Below are 19,750 nucleotides of genomic sequence, written 5' to 3'. Positions count from 1 at the left end.
GATAAAAAATTTCACGTGAGTATCATATTTTTCAAAATAATCGGATGATCAATGAAAGATGATCTTTTTCACAAAATTTCCTTTGATCTATTATTAACAAATTAAATCAATTTCCGACGAAATATTCCTTGATCTTTATATTTCGAAAGACATAAATTACATGTAAAAATATTCAATTCTCCCTTCGAAGGAATTATAATCCATCATGAGAAATTAATTTCTATCATCGAAAATAATCGAGATATTAGCAACATCAGTTTTAAATGACACACTCGGTATATAGCTTAAGATTAATCAGTCAATCTTACATATTAACGAGGTTGTCGATCTCGATAAGTCATTTTGTATAAATTATAATGTGTTCATAAGTGGATCTTCGCAAAATGACTTAGAGTGATAATGATGGTGATGTTGATAGTGGTAGTGTTGGTGGGGTTAGATCGGGGGGGGGGTTGGAAGGTATTAAGGGTGGATGGTTGTTCGAGCACGCGAAAAGAAAAAGGAAAGACATAAAAAAAAAAGAAAGAAAAAAAAAAGAAAAAAAAAGAAAAAAAAAAAGAAAAAACGAAAAAGAGAAAACAAAAATAAGAAGAAAAAAGAAAATCAATAGAAAGACGTATCGGTGTATAGTGTTAAATCGGTGTGATCGAGGGACGACTATTTATCGATCGATTCTCGATGCAATTTGCGAAGAGTGGGGAAATCTATTTGAGGAGTCTCAGCGGCGACGTGCAACGAGAATCGGTTAAAGTTAAAGAGTCGCCTCGTGGTTGTAAAAGGTGAAGGAGTGCGTTCGCGAACGAAAGATAAGCTAACGTAAGAAAAGAACTACGCGGAAGTTGTAATTGCGGGGGCGATTTTATTTTAATTGAATCGTATTTTTAAATAGATAAGAAATAGAACGCGTAGAATCTTTAACGAAACGAGAAAGATTAAAACGAACGAAATATCTCGCGAAATCAAGAGAAAAGAGTGCCGAGTTACGAGTATAAAAGTTTTTTAAGAAACTCTATACATCGGATATATATATATATATATAATTCGTATTATTATAAAGCAAAATGCCATCGGACGATCCCCTTCGCAACGAACCATTGGTTTCCGTTGAATTTGAAGTATTTGGTAAAGTTCAAGGTAAGAATTGTAAATTACATAAAGATAATCTATTTCGTTCGTTCGCGTATTTCTTTTGATTGAAAACATTTTTTAAACTATTGGCGATCTTTACGATTTAATATTATATGCAACGATAAAAGTTCTGTTTCTTTTCTTTTCTTTTTTTTTTCTTTTTTCTTGCTCCGATTTTCCTTTTTCTTTTTTTCGGCGAATAAAAAACAAATAATAAATCCATATACTTCATTTCATTAAATAATCTAATGATCAATATTGATTTTCAATAGAATATCAATGGAATATTATGATTAAATATTTTTCAGATCGATGAAATGATATATAAAAATTTATTTATCGTTTACGAAACATTTACAATCGGATGTAACATATAAATACATTTCAATATAGATATCTGTCTTTTTATGAGATAACAATGATAACAATTCGATAGATCAATTTTCCATAAATATATCGAGTTGTTCTGAAATTGTCGATCATCGAATTCCTTTCGATCTCAATTTCAAAAGAATTAAAAGAATAGTGTCGATTCCTCGACGGCTCGTCTTTGCGTTTATGTTTAGAAATTAGGTATTACGATTGAAAACGATTCAATTTAAGAAGACGTAAGGGATTTCTATTATCTTTCGACTGTTTTTTTTTTCTTTTTTCTTTCTTTTCTTCTTTCGTCATCCTTAATAAAGAAGATCGAGACGAATTCAACGACCTAAGAGACGAGATAACGTTAGAGCATAAATTAATGGTCGGATATGGCCACTTGTCTCGTGACTAAGCGGACAGAACGATACTTTGCCGTGTATCGCGTTAACCAGGTCTTTATCTTCCTTGTGGCATTAATGATAAGAGAAGATGAAAGAATTGGATATTTATTTGCAACGATGTAAAAATATATCTTTTTATTTTTCATTAGTTTCATTAATTCGACTTAAAGTTACGAATTAATTAAGAATATAGTATCATCCTTCCACGATATTATTTCTTATGAATAATAACATATAAAAAATATCGATTCGATTGCAGGCGTATATTTTCCCAAATACGTCAGGGATCTATGTCTGCAGCTTGGAATATGCGGTTGGGTTAAAAACAGTAAAACAGGGACGATACTTGGAAAGATGCAAGGACCTCGTGCGCTCATCGATCAGATGTAAGTTAACATCATTCAATCTTAATGATAAGGTTTTAGAAAAAGTATGTGTGCTTAAGGTGAATAACGATTAAATCGTATAGGTATAGAAAAATTTATATCGATTTCTCGAGAAAATTGTAAAAAAAAAAAAAAAAAAAAAGAAAGAAAGAAAGAAAATAAAAACAAAAAGGAGAAAAAAAAACGAAAACAAAGGAACACTTTTGTCTCTTTGCTTCGTTTACTTGCGATATCTTATAATCTATTATTATTATCGTATCTCATAATATATTTTCAAGTTCACATTAAAATCTTAGTGTCGTATACTTCGTGATTTCTTTTCTGAATATGTATTCTCCATGAGATTTAAAGGAAATCACGAAAAAGAAACATGTCATTGACGTGATCGAGGTAATGGAATAGTTTGAAAAATTTGCAAAAATTTATGAAAATTCTTTACTAGAAGGTCCATTTTAATCGGAAGTGCGTACGTCATCGCCCGTGGCATCAATTAATTATCTGGATCAGATCTTGCTGCCAAAGGCACGCGTTCTATAATAGCTGTAGGAGCTTGTTACCCCATACCATGGATCGGTCGACTCGATGCTCTGTCATTCGTCTTCAGCTATGTATGTCAGTATAGAACGTACAGTGTCATTTTGATTTAACGAAGGTAATCCTTCAAGGTCATTACTGCTCTTGAAATACAATCATTCGATGATCCTTTCTTTTCTCTCTCTCTCTTTTCTTTTTTCTTTTCGTCGACGCGCATTTATCTTGTTTCTTTTCCTTTTTAATTTTTTTTTTTTTCTTTTTTTTTTTTTTTTTGATAATTCAATTTCTAATAAACGACGCACGATTAATAATAAACGCGACATATTGAAAGAATATATTTATATTGATAATAGACATTAGTATTATTAAAATGATAAAATATTAAATGATATGAACGTTCGATCGCGAAATTGATGATTTTTATTCGTCAAAAATTGAAACGATTTTGTCGTTTTTCAATTGACGCATTTTTTTTTTTCTTTTTTTTTTCTCTCTTCTTTTCTTTTGCACGTGGATCCTTAAATGCAATGAGACAGAATACGAATCTAACAACCTATGACCTTAGTTGTGAATTAGCGAATAACGAGCATTAGGTCAAAGACTGACTTTAATGATGATTTAATGAAGTAATAGCTTAGACCAGTAGTGCCTGGTAATCTTCTTCTTCGTAATCGTCAAAATAAGCGATGACCATTGTCAATTACATTTACACTTATTTTACTTTCACGTATCTATTCACGGTCTCTTTTTTCACGGATTTTTTTTCTTCTTCTTCTTCTTCTTTCTTTTTTCTTTTTTTCTTCTTCTTTTTTTTTCTTTTTTTTTTTTTTTTTTTTTTTAATTGCTATTTTAATTTCAACCGAGGTACAATTAAATCACTATATATATTATTATATCTCATGTACTTCGTGTAGTTATTTTTAATAAGTATTTATATTTGCAACATTTATTTTACCTCGTTTACATCGATGTACATGTGATGCGCTAAAACGTCTGTACAAATCGAAACTGGATCTAATTTGATAGCTAAGAATAATTTTGAGGCCCTTGAAGGTGTTATAACACGTATAGACTACTTGTACCAGAGACACGTGCTCGATGACGAGAGTTCATTTCAACGGCCAATTGGCGTCGCGGCAAATGTCTGTACAACGTTCTATTTAACTGATGATAGACTTTAGTCGTAACTCGATTGTGATTTGAAATAATTTCCTTCCGCTTCAATATAAATCGTAGATAGTCCGTTGTATCAAATGAAATATTATTTTAATATATATTAGATATATAACTTGTTTTTCTTTTTTCTTTCCTTTTTTTTTTTCTTTCTTTTTCTTTAACTTTTTTAATTATCTATCATTATTGTTATTTATTATAATCGTTGTTATTACTGTTTCGTTATTCACGTTTTATTCATACAGGTCACAGTGGCTGTCAACGGTAGGAAGTCCCGGAAGTAAAATTCATCATTGTGAATTTACGATGTGGGAGAACGTCACGAGACCGCAATATCAAGGTTTTGCTATTCGTTTTTGAAAAGAAAAAAAAAGATAAGGGGGGGAGGGAAAAGAAAAAGAAAAAGCAAAAAAAAAAACAAAGAAAAAAGAACCACAAACAAAACAATTCATTTATTTTTATATATAACATGAAATTCTACTTCGCGAAATAATGAATGTAATGTTTACCGATTTATAATGGGGGCATTTGTATATGTATGAATGTAAATAGGTATGTACATGTCAATTATAACAGCTCCATAAAAATATGTAAATATGAATTATCGATTAAGTGCCTTAAATAAAATAAGTATAAAGAGAATACTATCCTATTATTTCATTTTCATTGCTTCTAAATTTTTTTTTTTATAATTAACAATATATTTTGGAGCTTCTCCGAGGACATTTAAAAAATCTTCTACAAAAGTATCATTATCCTTACAATTATCTCGAATAATTCTATTCGTTGATAAAAAGTATATCGCGTGTATGGAACAAATCGTTATAAATTTTGTTTCATCGAAATGAAACGAAACAAAACGGAACATTATTCAGAACAAAAATTGTATTCAAATAAAAATTATTTGATTACAAGAAGGAGATATTATGGGATTTATTATGTCTTTCTTTTTATTTAAACAATTTACATTTTACACTTTTATCGATTCCATACTTTACTAATTTAATTTTACGAAGAGCGCGCCTTTCAATCAAAGTAATTAAAGCGCGTGTCTCTAGATGGCGTATCGTATAATGAATTTTTTTAAATTTCTAAGAACTTTTTCCCGCCATAAATGAAAAAAGGATTTCATTTACAATGTGAAATTAATGGTAATAATAAATTAATTCTTTATATTTTATTTATTTATTTATTTATTTTATTTTTTTTTTTTTTATAGAAATAAATATGCATACATATATATAAATGCATAGAAATGCATGCATATATACAAGTGCATAGAAATGTATACATAAACAAATTCGTTAATGGAAATTAAGTATACAAATATAAAAATATATCAAATTTTTTTGTTCTCGTCGTGTTTCTTCTCTTTTTTTTTTTTTCATTTTCTTTTCTGTTCTTTACGCTCATAGTTTTATTATGTTTTTGATCTTAGGATATAGGAATTATATTATAGATTATGAAGAATTTTGTGGAAAACCTCTATTTCTTTAACTTTTGTACAGACTATATATGATATTACAATGATTTATATTATATATATATATGTTAATATAACCTGAATAAGAAACAACTATTTTACAAGAAAAAAATAACATTTAATATAATATTATATGTTTAATAGTTGAATACAGATTCATTATCAAAGTATATATATATGTAGTATAATAGACATATATGTATATATATATGTCTATATATATATATTTAGGTCGCTTAAGTTTGATTTTAGAAACCATTCTTTTGTAAAGAAGTATGGAAATCGATAAAATGAACAAATTATGTTGATAATAAATCTTTAAAAATTCACTTTACTTTTTCAGATACAGTATTTAAACTCGTGTATATATAATAATATTTAAATATTGTAAAAAACTTTATCATTAATAGACGATAATACAATCTGTGAATAAGTCTTCTTTAAATTGAAATCTTTATCATAACACTTTTTTTGCCAATATGAAGCACATTATTATCAGACTATAATATTATCAGACTATAAATATTTTTAACAAATTACTACATTTATCTTTTTTCCTTTACTCACACACATATTATAAGATTTTTTAAAGATTATTTAAATTAGGATTCAGAATAAACGTGTAAAAGCTTCATTTTAGATAATAATAATATTCTATGTAAAGCTATTTAAATTAATAGAATAATTATGAACACTATTGGCGGAATGTTTGCCATGAGGAAGAAAATTGTTGTAAAATTGTTGCCGCTATTTTTTGATTTCTGTTTCAACAAGAAACATAATAAGATTATTTGCACTATAATCACAGTATATCATTCTAAAATATAACGCTTTATTATATATAGCTGGCACAAACAATCTTTACTTATTCAGTTGTTAAGAGGATATTAATAATAAATAATGAGAAACACACAATATATGAGATAGGTGGTTTCATTAGTTAAAGTACATGTATAATAGTTTAATATAAATGCAATATATAAGAATTCTGAAATATTCAGAAAATGTACGTAGTAAAGAGATCAAAGTGATAACTATATATTCTCTATATTGTGCATTTCTTTAAATTCTCTTTGGAAATAGATAGAACTATATTTTATATTATAACAATACGTAGGATTCATTTATAAAAAGCTTAAATTAGCACTTAATGTAAAGCAGGCCATGATAAAATTTGTCCTTTATAACATCATCATTTAAAAATAGTAGCCAACAAGGCGCAATGCGGAGTGTAAAACTTCAGTAGTTACATCATAAACTTTTGTCCTCTCAAAAACGTACACATGATTTGCACTTTGCAAGTGTGTACCTAACAGACTGTACTATATAGTTCTACTCTTATCTATGCAAAGATCTACATCAATACTACGAGATATTAATCATTGTCCATTATTGTAGATTGTTTATGAGGTATCTCTTTTAATTCAGACTCATCAACATAATTAGCTTTGGAATTTTTTTCTTCTGTAGATTTAACGCACTATAATGATAAATCGAATATTAGCTAGATTCTAATTTTAATCGTATATATCCATCTATTAATAAAAAGAAAACAAATATATCCTATTTTACAAATATGTGATAATTTACAAACTTACATCCTCTATTCGTATTCGTGGTGCTGTTATTTGTTCTGGAAAGTGCCATGGTTTATAATTAGGATTATTTTGGACTTTCCAATCTAGATATCCCAAAGCAGCCTTATGCAACTTTTTCACCATCTGTTTTAATTTTAATAAATTCTTTATATTTGAATGATTTATTAAGATAAGAAATATTTTACCTTTGGAGCAAATATTTGGGTAACTTTATTCATTAACCATACAGGTATTTTACCGTGAGGATCTGTATGAGATACATAACCCAATTCTGAACCATCTCCATTTCGTGAAGGCCTTACGATATAACCTTGAATATTTTATTTAATTATACGTGACGATATGATAAGTGACGAATTTTAATTATTTCTTTATAAACATTTTACCTGTTAAATATGATGTTGCTCTAATAAAATGTTTCCTAGGTGGATAATCTTTATGATAAACAGAATGATTTATAATGAGTTGTTCTCCTCCAGTATCAAGCCACGAACGTTGTAATATAAAATCTCTATTTTTCAATGGAGATGCACAGGACACTAAAGATTCGAATCATTCATATCTAATACAATTGTTAATATAAACTATAAATTATAATCTAAAATCAAATAATACTAACTGGAATAATATCCTATGTCATTATTTGGATTAAAAAATCCTATATCTTTTGATTCAATCATATGAGTATCCCAGACTTTTCTATAGTCAGGATCATGTAAAACATCATATAAGGTTTCTGGCATAACATCAGAAAATCTTGTTCTAATCTACAATATAATAATTCGCAATATAATATTCTATGTAACTTTAATTTTTATAAAATAACTTAATTAAATAACTTACCTTTACCATTTTAAAACTAATACCAGGAACAGTCTTTGTCCAAACGGACAAATCAGGCTTATTATAATCTAATTTCCAATCATTATTATTATCATAGAGCTGTTTTAACTTCTCAAAATCTTTATCCTCTGCGATCTTAACAATACCAATCTCCATTTTAAATAAAATTTTTTAAGTTTCTAAAAAAATAATTGGAATAGTGCTTCAACTAATTGTTATATTAATTTTATTGATATTTGTATGTGTATATTTGTGTTCACATTACGTATATCACGTGTGTAACCATATGTTCATACATACACACAAATTTTATTCATTAATTTGTTAGAAACTAAAAGAATTTAGAAAAATATTAATTTTTATATATCATAAAATATTATATTTATCATTATTATTATTATTATTATTATTTTAACATCATTAAATATCATTTAATCCATTCAATTTTGTTTATAATCGAAAAGACATCGAATTATGTTTCTCCATTTAAAGAGATAGACAAAGATATAAATATATGACACACTAACCTTTTCATCGACAGGTGGAAATTATTGTGTTAAAATAATGACAGTCAAATCATATCGTTTTCAACATTATCTTAAAACGTTCGTTATTAATTATAATTACTAGGCCAATTCTACAAAACTCATCGACAATTTTCATCACAAAAGCTGACAAACTATACCTGTCGCACCGATACGGCGCAGAATTGACAGGTTAGTTGATAAATAGTTTTAATGTTCACATCCTGCAAATAACATCCAGGACGTGTAAGAGAAAAAAAAATTGTAATATCTGATATTCTTTTGTATTATTATAATTACCTTCTTTTTATCTTAATAAAACATTAATTCGTGACACGTAAGATCACGTCTCCAAAGATAAAGCCAACATATGCCATCGTAGTACCAATTATAATTTCGCCATATTGCTTTCTCCATTGCGAAGGAAATTTAAAATGATTAAAATTATTTGAATTTTATTTTAAATTCATTAATCATAATGTAAGTTTGTAATGATATTTATAATAATTGCTCTCTAAACGAGTCATTTCGTAATTGAATTTGAAATTTCGCGCACTTACTGAAAGATCACCAATCGGCAAGCATTTCTTTACTTATCAACGTTCCTGATTGGTACATTTGAATCCTTTTCTACGTACTACATACTTATACGTTATATATTACTTAGTATCAAATATTTTCTTGGAAAAACTAATTTAAAAGTTTTAAACTTTACAAAATATTATATTAATATATAATATTTGTTTAATAGGTTATGTGGTCAATTTACAATCGATAACGATATATATATATATATATATATATTAATAAAAATTACTCCTATTTATCCTTATTTATTCTACTATCGAAAAGCTAGAAGGTGAAGAAAAATGAATTTAAATATTTTATCAAAGAAATTACAATATATTTTTCGATACTTACCTCAAACATAATTTTCTATATCGATTTGCATAACTCTTTGTAAGTGTAAGATCATAAAAATAACAAGAAATAATAAATAATTTCATATATTTCTATATACATATATACGTGATGATTTATTTGAGAGAAATAAAAGAAATAGTAATTATGAAGAAAAGTAAAATCTTTTTTTTCTTTTTTAACTTCGAGATATTATAATTATTCATAAAAAGAAAAAAAAAAACAAATTAAACGTTTTGTTAAACTAACGTTAATATTTCAATACATAAATTGATGAGAGTTGATAATGCATGTATACGTGTGTATTTATGTATATACATTATTACTGGGGGATTTAAATAATACCAAAGTGAAGTTAGCTTCGTGTTGACAATATTGTTTACAAGTATGATTGGGTAAGATTCAATGTGCCGATTCGCTCATTCCTTCTAGCATTTCTTTATTGATTATTTTTTTAATCCTAGCGGTAGGGAAGTTACGTAAAGTATAGCCAGAATACTTATGCGTCAGTAATCAAAGTATTGATATCATAATTGAAAATAATTAAGCCTTTTTAAACGTTAATTTTATTAAGTGTTAATTTGTTTATTTATAAAAAAAAAAGATATTATAACAAGTATATACAAGAATTCTTAATTGATGTACATCGAATTAATATTGAATGGACACTGTTATTATTGTAAGTTTATTCGATACTCCTTGTAATTGGCATGGTCAGCCATTGTATGATTTAATATTTATGAAATTAATTTTATACACAAATACGATATGAAATTTGGCCATTATATATACATATATATATATATATGTGCGTTATTTTTAAATTAAAAAATCAATATCGAAAAACAATAATTAATATATTATAATTTATATTATAAAAAGTAAGTATAGAATTAAGTCGAAATAAATGTTCGTAATTATGATATATTTTATTTAAGGGATAATATTATTTAAAACATTCCATTCTATTTTCTATATCAACAAGTGTGCATCATGTGCATCACATGATTGTAAAGAATCGATTTGAAGGATGCCAACAAAGGTGAAACGTTCAACAAATATTATAGAGGCTAAGATAAGAGTAGACGAGGCTGCGGTTCATGTAAAAAGTGAAAATTACAATGAAGCTATGCTTTTATATAATCAGGTAAATAAATACAATTGTAGAAAAATAATAAGCGTAATATCATAAGCGTTTTAATCTCGGGAGCAAGGAAGAATAATAAAAATAAAATGACAGTGACAATTGATAATAAGAAAATGAAGAAAAAGAAAACAAATAGAATTGTACAAAAAAAAAAAAAAAAGAAAAGAAGAAGAAGAAGGAAGGAAAAGGAAAGAAATTAAAAAAAAATGAATTGTTTGAATTTATATTAATGATACGAAATGTGTCATGAACAGATTAATCGTCGATAAATTAAATTACAATGAAATAATAAGAAATAAATTAATTACAAATATTATTATAAATTTGACGTATCTATGTGAGAAAGAAAGAAAGAAAGAAAGAAAGAAAGAAAAACAAAAAAGATAAGATAAATAAATATATTTAAAGATTTAACGAAATCAAAATACAAAAATATATTAAAAATGATTAAAAGGACATAAAATACAATAATTTTCTCAATCAATAAATGATTATTAAACATCAATTATATAGAATATATATTTACCCTTTCGTGAGTAACAGTATCACTTAAACGTAACCCAGAAGGGTGTCCAATAGCTACTGATTTTGGAATAGAAGGTGCAAGGCTATTTAAAGAAAATTCATATATGTATGTACATACTTAGTTACACGTCACATATAGGGACGTGTGGAATATGACGTGTTGTTGACTGTTTCTAAGGCAACAAGCCACCTGTAAAGGTGTCGATAATCACACATACCAATGGTTTCAACCCACAGGTGTATTATGGAGTATCGTGTTAATTGTACAAAATGGTTCTTGGTTAGATAAATTCGTTTGTTGTATTTTAATAATTAATTTATAATATAGAAAATTAAATATCGCGTATTTATTATGTATACGTGGCGTATATGCATTTAACGTTTAAGGGAAAAAAAAAAGAAAAAAAAAAAAGAAAAAAGAAAAAAGAAAACATTGTGTAAAAAAAAATATTATCACTAAGATATAAGTAAAGTAAACGAGTAATACGAAGAAGAAAAAAGAAAAAAGAAAATGAGTGAGATAAATAACGAGTATAATACATCAATATTTAATTCTGTGGAATTACAAGTAAACGATATATTAAATCCTACGTTACACGAACACAGCCTTTTACAAAGCTTCGTAAGTATTGGCGTCGATGATATTGATACGAAGGAATCCAACGAAGAATTTAAAAATGTAAATAAGAAAATACATACGAGGCATTGCCTTGGAATAAATGAAGAAAACGATGATATTGATAATCGAGAATCGAATGATGGTGGTGATACAAATAAAATAAAAAAAACGAATAAACGATTTATACGAAAAACTGATACGTCATTCATACAAGTTCAAATGCAAATGCATAAATCTCGAATAAAACAGAGAAACAATGTTGTTCAACGTCAGGAAGAAGTTTATACGGATAAAGATCGTGCCGCTGCCGTTAATATGGGCAGCAAGGATATTAAACAATCCTTAAAGCAAAAAAAGCGATTAGACCGTATCAAAAGCCCATTACTTTCAGATGTGGCAGAGCCGGGTTCTATTTTAGAATTAGGAAAACGAGAAATGCGACTTGGCAATGTCAATGTCGCATTTAATTTTATAAATAAGGTTCAAAGAAATATCTCAAATATTTATATAACATTCAGAAATAATATCATTTTAAATTATTTAACATCTTATGTGTCAGATTCTTTTTATTTTTCTTACTCTCAAATAGAACTAAATTATTTCTTTATCTCTTAAACGCGTCAGAATTTACAAGAAAAAATATTACCGTTGTTTTCTCTGTGTGAAATATTTTTTATTTAAGATATATTATAGTTGATTCAAAAAAAAGAATATTATTTATACAAACATATATATATATATATATATATATATATATATATATATATTTTATATTTCTTTTTTTCAAGGCATTGGAATTGAGTCCTAATGATATTAACGCATTGATAGCACGAAGCAGATGTTATCTTTTATTGGGCAATCCACAAAATGCATTGCAGGATGCTGAAACTGCATTGCAATGTAAATTAAAAGATTCGATAAATGCTCGTGCGGTCTATTATAAAGCCGAAGCTTTATATTATCTTGGAGATTTTGAGATGAGTCTGGTATATTATTATCGTGGAATGAGAATGAGACCAGAATTTGGACAATTTCGACTGGGAGTACAGAAAGCGAAAGATGCGATACGAAATATATTAAATCATGATTAAACAGTGATTATTGTAATATTTAATTTTAATACATCTATTATTATATCTGTTTTTTATAAAATTTACAATTTAATTACATTTTATTCGAAACATTTGTTCATAGTAATGTATGTTCGACGATTCGTTTGATTGAATTGTTTTAATAATAGAATGCCTATGTAAAGACAATTTCTACCGACAGATAATATTTACATGCGCACGTGAGAAGAACCCCTGCAGGTAGATAACCATATATACATATATGTATATCCTATCGACGATTGAAATTCAAAGCTCTATTTGTAATATCAAAATCAATTTTGAATCTATAATTGTTGTAGTATGCTATGTAATTTTTACATAAGTAAGATGCACAATCCAATTGAAATAATTACATGCATATTAGTACGAATTAAACTATATGTAACTTTATAAAATTTTTAATAAAATTAAACTTATAATAAAAAAAAATTCTCTAAATGTATATAAAATATTATTTACTTGTATTAAGGTATATGTATATCGTATTATTAAAATGTATATTTCGTGAATTAGAATTTACTTTAAGATGAATAAAATATTCAATCAAAGACGTACGTTGTTTGAAAAATTAATGTTATATTATTTCCTTTAGAATACATAATCCATATATGATAATATAATTTTTAAATTTGGTGTAAACGAAACTGACCTATCTAGATGGCAGGCGAAATGTTTTCCTTTGTAGTATACTATGGTAACATGCGTCAATAAAATCGATGTCCCAAACAACATTTATATCGAATATATCATATTTAAATAGAATAGAAAAACGATTCTATCAATGATTGGTAAAAAAATAATTGGAGCTAATTTTAATAAATTTAATTGCTAAAGCTGATAATGATCTTTCGGTTTTAAAGATTCATTATCCAAGCTTGCATATATATATATATATATATATATATATATATATATATATATATATATAGATATATTAAATTATTAGCGTTGAAATAATAGAGGAAGACTTTCCATAGATTAAAAGAATTCCTCTATAAGGCCTTTTTTTTACGAACTTTGGAACTTCAACGACAGGTATGAACAAAATTTGAATAACAAACGCGAAAGGAGAACAGTGCGTATATGAAAACAATTAAAAATCAATGAGAATAATGAAGACATTAAAATCTTTCAAAGCGTTTCTCTAAGGAATTATTTTAGAGGTCAATAATATTATTTCTGTTTATCTTTAATAATTAATTTATCTACTGAAATATGATTAGGAATGTAAAAATTTTAATTTTCAATTAAAATTAGACAGAAAAGATTTTAGAAAAGCAATATGCAGCCATTCGCCCAGTAGTACTTGCGCTATATAATTTAAAATAAGATTTCGATAAATCGCAAGTATTACCGACCCAGGTCTCACCACGTGGAGGTTGCTGCAATTGGAGACCCACGGGCTAACGGTGATTCTACTCTAAAATCCGCGTTCCGCGATACCGATCCGGGATACCTTTCCGCTTCAATGCACTGGCTTCTTAACTAACAGGGTATGCGTAGCTTAGCTACTACACACCTCTTACAGATAGCTCCACCATTTGCACCGTCCGCTTCAGACATAACGGATAATTAAGCACATCTGAATTCGTGCTTTCCGAATGTCGAACAATCAAAGCGCACTCCTTAGTAATACTAATCGCGTCGCGACACTCACGTGTGTGTTATAATTGCGTAGATTCTACTGTTAAGCCGAAATTCGCGAAGTACCCCCATCGAGATTTTAAAGAAATCAAACGAAGTCCACGGTAGGACCTTTAATCGCGCCCGAACACCCACGCGAGTGTTAGAAGAACGATGACTCTACTCTACAATTCGCGTTTTCGATTCGAACAATCAAACGAAGTTTAATCGCGCCCGAGAACACCAATGCCTGTGCCAGCCGACACGCGCGTCAATGTTCTTCCTATCCTTCCCGTATTCGCGCGTAGAAATCTATGATGAATCCCGCCATACGACGAATCATCCAGCCGCTGATGAATCTATCCCTCGATGATCTATACTGTAAAAGAAAAAGCTAAAGAGAAAATAAAAAAACAAAAAAATATATAAAACAGAAAATAATATATATACACATATACAAAATACAAATAGAAAATATATATAAATAAATAAGAGACCTAGAAAAAGAAACAAAAAGAGAAGGAGCATGCACCATTCCATGGGTTATACCTAAAGCTTATAAATCATAATTAATAAAAATATATTAAAAACATAATTAAAAACATAAACACATAATTAAACACATAATTAAATACATAATTAGAAAGAAACAAGATAAATAAATATTAAGAATACATAATTAAAAAGAAATAACATAATAATGAAATAATTGAAAACATAATTCAAAAAGAAAAATATGAGATAGAAACGAGAGCCGGAAAAAGAAAAGAGAGCCCCAAAAAGAGAAGAATAGAGACACCCAAAAAGATAAGACAAGAGAAACAGCTTTATATGATGCTGAGACAGCAACCCGCACAGAAGCCCTCGCCCACAGGCCCCTCCCATGGGTCCCACCCGAGATACACAAGGGAGAATTAATGAGAGTAAATAAGAATAAATAAAAATGACAGTGGATATAAAAGTGTGATAGTAAAATTTCCTTATGGTTTCTGTAAGAAATTATTGTACAATATATTTCTTAATATAATTAATATAATTAGTTTGAAAAGATATTGGAAAAGTAATACAACATGCAGCTATTCGCTCGGTAATACTTGCATTTAAAAATTTACAATTAAACTTTGCAAGTATTATCGACCCAGGTCTCACTACGTGGAAGTTGCTGCATGTGGAGACCCACGAGCTAACGGTGACTCTACTTTACTCTAAAATCCGCGTTCCGCGATACCGATCCCTTATGCCTTCCGCTCGGATATTTCGGGCATGGTTCAAAGCTAACAGGAAGTATCTAGCCTTGGCTACATGGACTCCACTTACAGAAAGCTTTACCGTTCAACACCCTCGCCTCAGGCATAACGGATTATTACGCACATCTGAATACGTGCTTCCGAATTTCGAACAATCAAAGCGCATTAATTGCGTTCGCGACACTCACGTGTGTTATAATTACGTAGATTCTACTGTTAAGCCGAAATTCGCGAAGTAATCTAATCGAAATGTTGAAGAAATAAAACGAAGTCCCCGTTAGGACTTTTAATTGCGCACGCGAACACTCACGTGAGTGTTAGAATAACGGTGACTCTAAGTTGAAATCCAAAGTGACATATGTTAACCGGTATTTAGACTTCCCTTGATATTTGTCGAGATTTCCGCCCCGCTACCAAATATGAGGATTGTCATAACATCAGCTAGCTATGTACAGCACTACAAGGTAAACCGTTCGCGCACCCCGAATTTCAACATTAAAACGAAGTCCATAGTAGGACTTTTAATCGCGCCCGGACACCCACGCAAGTGTTCGGAAAACGGTGACTCTACTCTAAAAAAACGCGTTGCGAGGTAATCTAATCGAATATTCGAGCAAATATAAACGAAGTCCCCGGTAGGACTTTTAAGTCGCGCCCGCATTCATTCACGTGAGTGTTAGAAAAACGGTGACTCTACTCTAAATTCGCGTTTTCGATACGAGCAATCAAACGAACTTTAATCGCGCCCGTGAACACCCACGCTTGTGCACGCCGACACATGCGCCAGTGTTCTTCCTATCCTTCCCGTAACCGCGCGTAAAAATTGATGATGAATCGTGCCAGGCGATGGCGCATGGTGACCAGAGGTGAATCTATTCCTTGATGATCTATCCTGAAAAAAAAGAAGATAAGGAAAAAATAAGAAAAAGAAAAGAAAAGATATATTGAATATTGCTGCATGATTGCTCGATCATCCCTGAAAAAGAAAAAAAGAAGATGAATGAAAGAAAGATAAGAAAATAGAAGTAGCTATGCACGTTGCTGAAACAACAGTCCGCTTCATCTCATGGGTCCTACCTAATGCTTAAAAATTAAAATTAATTAGAATATATTAATAACAAACCTAAAAACATAAAGACATAATTAAAAAGAAATAACATAAATAAATATTAAAAAAACATTATTAAAAGGAAATAACATAATTAAATTCTGAAAAGACATAATAAAAAGAAATAACATATTAATAACATAACTAAAAACATAATTTAAAACATAATTAAAGAAGAAAAATATGAGTAATAAAAGAGAGATGCTGAAAGATAAAAAAATAGAAGTAACTCTGCACGCTGCTGAAACAACAGCCCGCTTCATCTAATGATTTCTACCTAAAACCTGTAAATCATAATTAATAAGAATATATTAAAAACATAATTAAAACCATAAAAACATAATTAAAAAGAAATAACATAATAAAAATCTGAAAAGACATAATGAAAAGAAATAACATATTAATGTCATAATTAAAAACATAATTAAAGAAAAAAAATATGATATAGAAAAGAAAGCTGCAAAAAGACAAGAAAATAGAAACAGCTCTACACGATGCTAAGACAGCAACCCGCACAGAGGCCCATACCCATGTCCCCATCCCATGAGTCCCACGCGAGTCTAATAAATCGTAATTAATAATAGTAAATAAGAAGGAAAAATATGAAATAGAAAAGAGAGCCCCAAAAAGAGAAGAAAAGAGAAGCAGCTCTATAAGATGCTGAGACAGCAACCCACACAGAGGCACACACCCATGGGCCCGTCCCATGGGTTCCACCCGAGGTACACAAGGGAGAATTAATGAGAGTAAATAAGAATAAATAGAAATGACAATAATTATACGAACGATAAAATACTGAATTTAATTTGATTAAACTTAAGGAAAATAAAAGATTAATTAAAAAGAAATGAAATATTCTGAACACAGATATAAATAAATATTATTCTCTCTGAAAGAAATATTATATTTATTAATCAATAATATATGATAATATATGTACATGTTCTCTATAATGTTGCTAAGAATATCCTATTGTTTAAATATTAGTTAATTATTCCTTCACGTGTTCGAGATCCCACGACTCGGACCTAGCTGAAAAGAAATAAGGAAAGAAAAAAGAATTAGTATATATGTATATTAATTATACAAAAGATAAAATGCTAAATTTAATTTGATTAAACTTAAGAAAAATAAACGATTAATATAAATAAATATTATTCTCTCTGAAAGAAATATTATTATATCTATTAATCGACAGTAAATGATAATACATGTATATGATTTTTATAACGTTGTTAAGAATAAATTATTGTTTAAATATTAATTATTTATACTTTACGTGTATCCTATATCGTTTAAATGTTAAGATAATCTTCTTTATTAATTATTCCTTCCCGTGTTGGCGACCCCACGATCTGGAACTAGCTGAAAAGAAATAAGGAAAGAAAAAAGAATATGTACATATTAATTATATGAACGATAAAATTATGAATTTAATCTAATTAAACTTAAGGAAAATAAAAGATTAATTAACAAAGAAAATGATATATGCTGAAAACTGATGTAAAGAAATATTATTCTCTCTGAAAGAAATATTGTATTACTTGTACATTTCATAGACATATGATTTTTTAATATAGATCTCGATTTTATTGAAATAAAATTATGAATTTAATTGAACTTTAGAAACGAAAAAAAATGTACAAAATTTATCAATCGACTTTAACGTAAAATTTGATTTTATTAAACTAAAATTATAACTTCAATTGAATTTTAGAATAGAGAAAATGTGTAAAATTTATATCTCGAGTTTAATATTAAAAATTCACAAAATATGAAGTAATGTCTATTTGTGTACACGGAATGTTACTTCGTCTTAGTTTTTTAAATCTACACCTCTACAGGCATCACCATAAGAGCATTTTGAATGACAACATGATAAAATTAAAATACGACTAAGAACCATTCTCGAAAATTTTTAGTGAATTTTCGAAAATGATTCAATAGCTTAATAATTGTCCTCTTGAGCCACAATTTGTGATTTATCTCTTCGGCATATAGCATCTTGTTTAATTCGTGCCCTAATCAGATCAGAAACTGTAACGACAAATTATCATTCAGAAACTGTAACGACAAAATTTTATTCGAAATAATAAGATATAAAAGAAAATATTTACACAATTATTAGTAGCCTAAGAAAAATTTTAATTAGTATATTAATTGCTGAAAATCTTGAGCTAAAAATTAATTAATTTAATTATCTAGGCTTACGGACTATGACTCTACAAGCCTCTTTGTTTTTTTAGCAATTATTCTACTCGACTTTTCTCTTTTTCAAAAGCAACGACTTTATTGAGACTTTTCTTTTATCAATTCAAATTAATAAAATATTTAATTAATATTTATTTAAAAATATATAGCAAATCCTTGGATGTTCCCTTTTTACAAGCGAATATTTTTATTATTATCAGAAAATCATGCACAATTACGCTTGTAATCCAGATACTATCCATCGCGAATATCTTCTTGTTCATTTTTTATTAAAATTCCTGGGTAACGATTCTTTGATATTATTGTTTAAGAAAAATATTTAAAAGTGAATTAAAATATTCCAAATTTGTAATAATTATAAACGCGTTTTAACAAGAAGAACTTATCCTGATCTAATAAATAAATGAAAAAATAAAAAATCATTCACGAGTAAATTATCGAAAAAATTTACTCGTGGTCATTCAATGCTCTTCTAATAATTAATTACAACCAATCACTCGTGCCAATTTGGACCTTTCGTCCTTGACATGATTGAGTGATCAGAGGGATTTAAAAATTCACTCACTACTTAAGAAGTTCTGCGATGGCTCCAAAACACTCGTTCACGGTTGAAGTCGAAATTGAGGATGGATGATTCCTTAAAATTAAGTAGGTCGACATCGAAGTTAATTGAGATCCTCTTCAATGATGCACTGATTCTATTACGCGATAAATATTTTTAAACGAACGGTCACTGAATTTACTTCGCGAAACTCTACTGTCTTTTATAAATACAGTCTATGTGACTGTTAAAAAAGCAAAACA

At 28.3% G+C, this 19,750-nt stretch overlaps 3 protein-coding genes across 7 annotated transcripts; 2 read left to right on the top strand and 1 right to left on the bottom strand.

Moving 5' to 3' along the window:
• The first annotated feature begins 671 nt into the window (after nt 1-671).
• LOC124430040 (acylphosphatase-2) lies at nt 672-4,627 on the top strand. 2 transcript variants are annotated; one of them, XM_046976043.1, is made up of 3 exons: nt 672-1,134; nt 2,152-2,278; nt 4,231-4,627. In XM_046976043.1, the coding sequence occupies exons 1-3, from the start codon at nt 1,062-1,064 to the stop codon at nt 4,343-4,345; spliced, it is 315 nt and encodes a 104-aa protein (XP_046831999.1). In that variant the 5' UTR covers nt 672-1,061; the 3' UTR covers nt 4,346-4,627. The 2 variants fall into 2 exon arrangements, with proteins under 2 accessions (XP_046831999.1, XP_046832000.1); XM_046976044.1 differs by lacking the exon at nt 672-1,134 and adding an exon at nt 1,895-2,011.
• A 1,758-nt stretch (nt 4,628-6,385) lies between these two features.
• On the bottom strand, nt 6,386-11,098 carry LOC124430089 (START domain-containing protein 10-like). 4 transcript variants are annotated; one of them, XM_046976191.1, is made up of 9 exons: nt 11,028-11,098; nt 8,734-8,844; nt 8,437-8,657; nt 7,910-8,240; nt 7,686-7,833; nt 7,453-7,605; nt 7,252-7,376; nt 7,067-7,189; nt 6,386-6,948 (listed from the first exon to the last, which is right to left on the bottom strand). In XM_046976191.1, the coding sequence occupies exons 4-9, from the start codon at nt 8,063-8,065 to the stop codon at nt 6,844-6,846; spliced, it is 810 nt and encodes a 269-aa protein (XP_046832147.1). In that variant the 5' UTR covers nt 8,066-8,240; nt 8,437-8,657; nt 8,734-8,844; nt 11,028-11,098; the 3' UTR covers nt 6,386-6,843. The 4 variants fall into 4 exon arrangements, with proteins under 4 accessions (XP_046832147.1, XP_046832148.1, XP_046832150.1 ...); XM_046976192.1 differs by having other exon boundaries at nt 8,734-8,840; nt 11,028-11,076; XM_046976194.1 differs by lacking the exon at nt 11,028-11,098 and having other exon boundaries at nt 7,910-8,088; nt 8,210-8,240; nt 8,734-9,175.
• A 182-nt stretch (nt 11,099-11,280) lies between these two features.
• LOC124430088 (dnaJ protein P58IPK homolog B) lies at nt 11,281-12,904 on the top strand. Its single transcript, XM_046976190.1, has 2 exons — nt 11,281-12,125; nt 12,434-12,904. Exons 1-2 carry the CDS (start codon nt 11,538-11,540, stop codon nt 12,734-12,736), a joined length of 891 nt encoding a protein of 296 aa, XP_046832146.1. The 5' UTR covers nt 11,281-11,537; the 3' UTR covers nt 12,737-12,904.
• The last annotated feature ends 6,846 nt before the right edge of the window (nt 12,905-19,750 follow it).

This window comes from Vespa crabro, chromosome 17 (genome assembly GCF_910589235.1).
Source record: "Vespa crabro chromosome 17, iyVesCrab1.2, whole genome shotgun sequence".
NCBI lineage: Eukaryota > Metazoa > Arthropoda > Insecta > Hymenoptera > Vespidae > Vespa > Vespa crabro.
Note: the sequence above shows the minus strand (reverse complement) of the source record. Positions and strands in the feature narration are given on the sequence as shown.

Bases quoted from the DNA above. Each gene is read 5' to 3' on its own strand.
- LOC124430040 (XM_046976043.1), top strand. From the start codon at position 1,062: ATGCCATCGGACGATCCCCTTCGCAACGAACCATTGGTTTCCGTTGAA. The intron at 1,135-2,151 runs GTAAGAATTGTA...ATTCGATTGCAG, and splicing joins AGTATTTGGTAAAGTTCAAG to GCGTATATTTTCCCAAATAC. The intron at 2,279-4,230 runs GTAAGTTAACAT...TTATTCATACAG, and splicing joins CGTGCGCTCATCGATCAGAT to GTCACAGTGGCTGTCAACGG.
- LOC124430089 (XM_046976191.1), bottom strand. From the start codon at position 8,065: ATGGAGATTGGTATTGTTAAGATCGCAGAGGATAAAGATTTTGAGAAG. The intron at 7,606-7,685 runs GTTAGTATTATT...TCGAATCTTTAG, and splicing joins TGACATAGGATATTATTCCA to TGTCCTGTGCATCTCCATTG. The intron at 7,377-7,452 runs GTAAAATGTTTA...AAAATATTCAAG, and splicing joins AGCAACATCATATTTAACAG to GTTATATCGTAAGGCCTTCA.
- LOC124430088 (XM_046976190.1), top strand. From the start codon at position 11,538: ATGAGTGAGATAAATAACGAGTATAATACATCAATATTTAATTCTGTG. The intron at 12,126-12,433 runs GTTCAAAGAAAT...CTTTTTTTCAAG, and splicing joins CATTTAATTTTATAAATAAG to GCATTGGAATTGAGTCCTAA.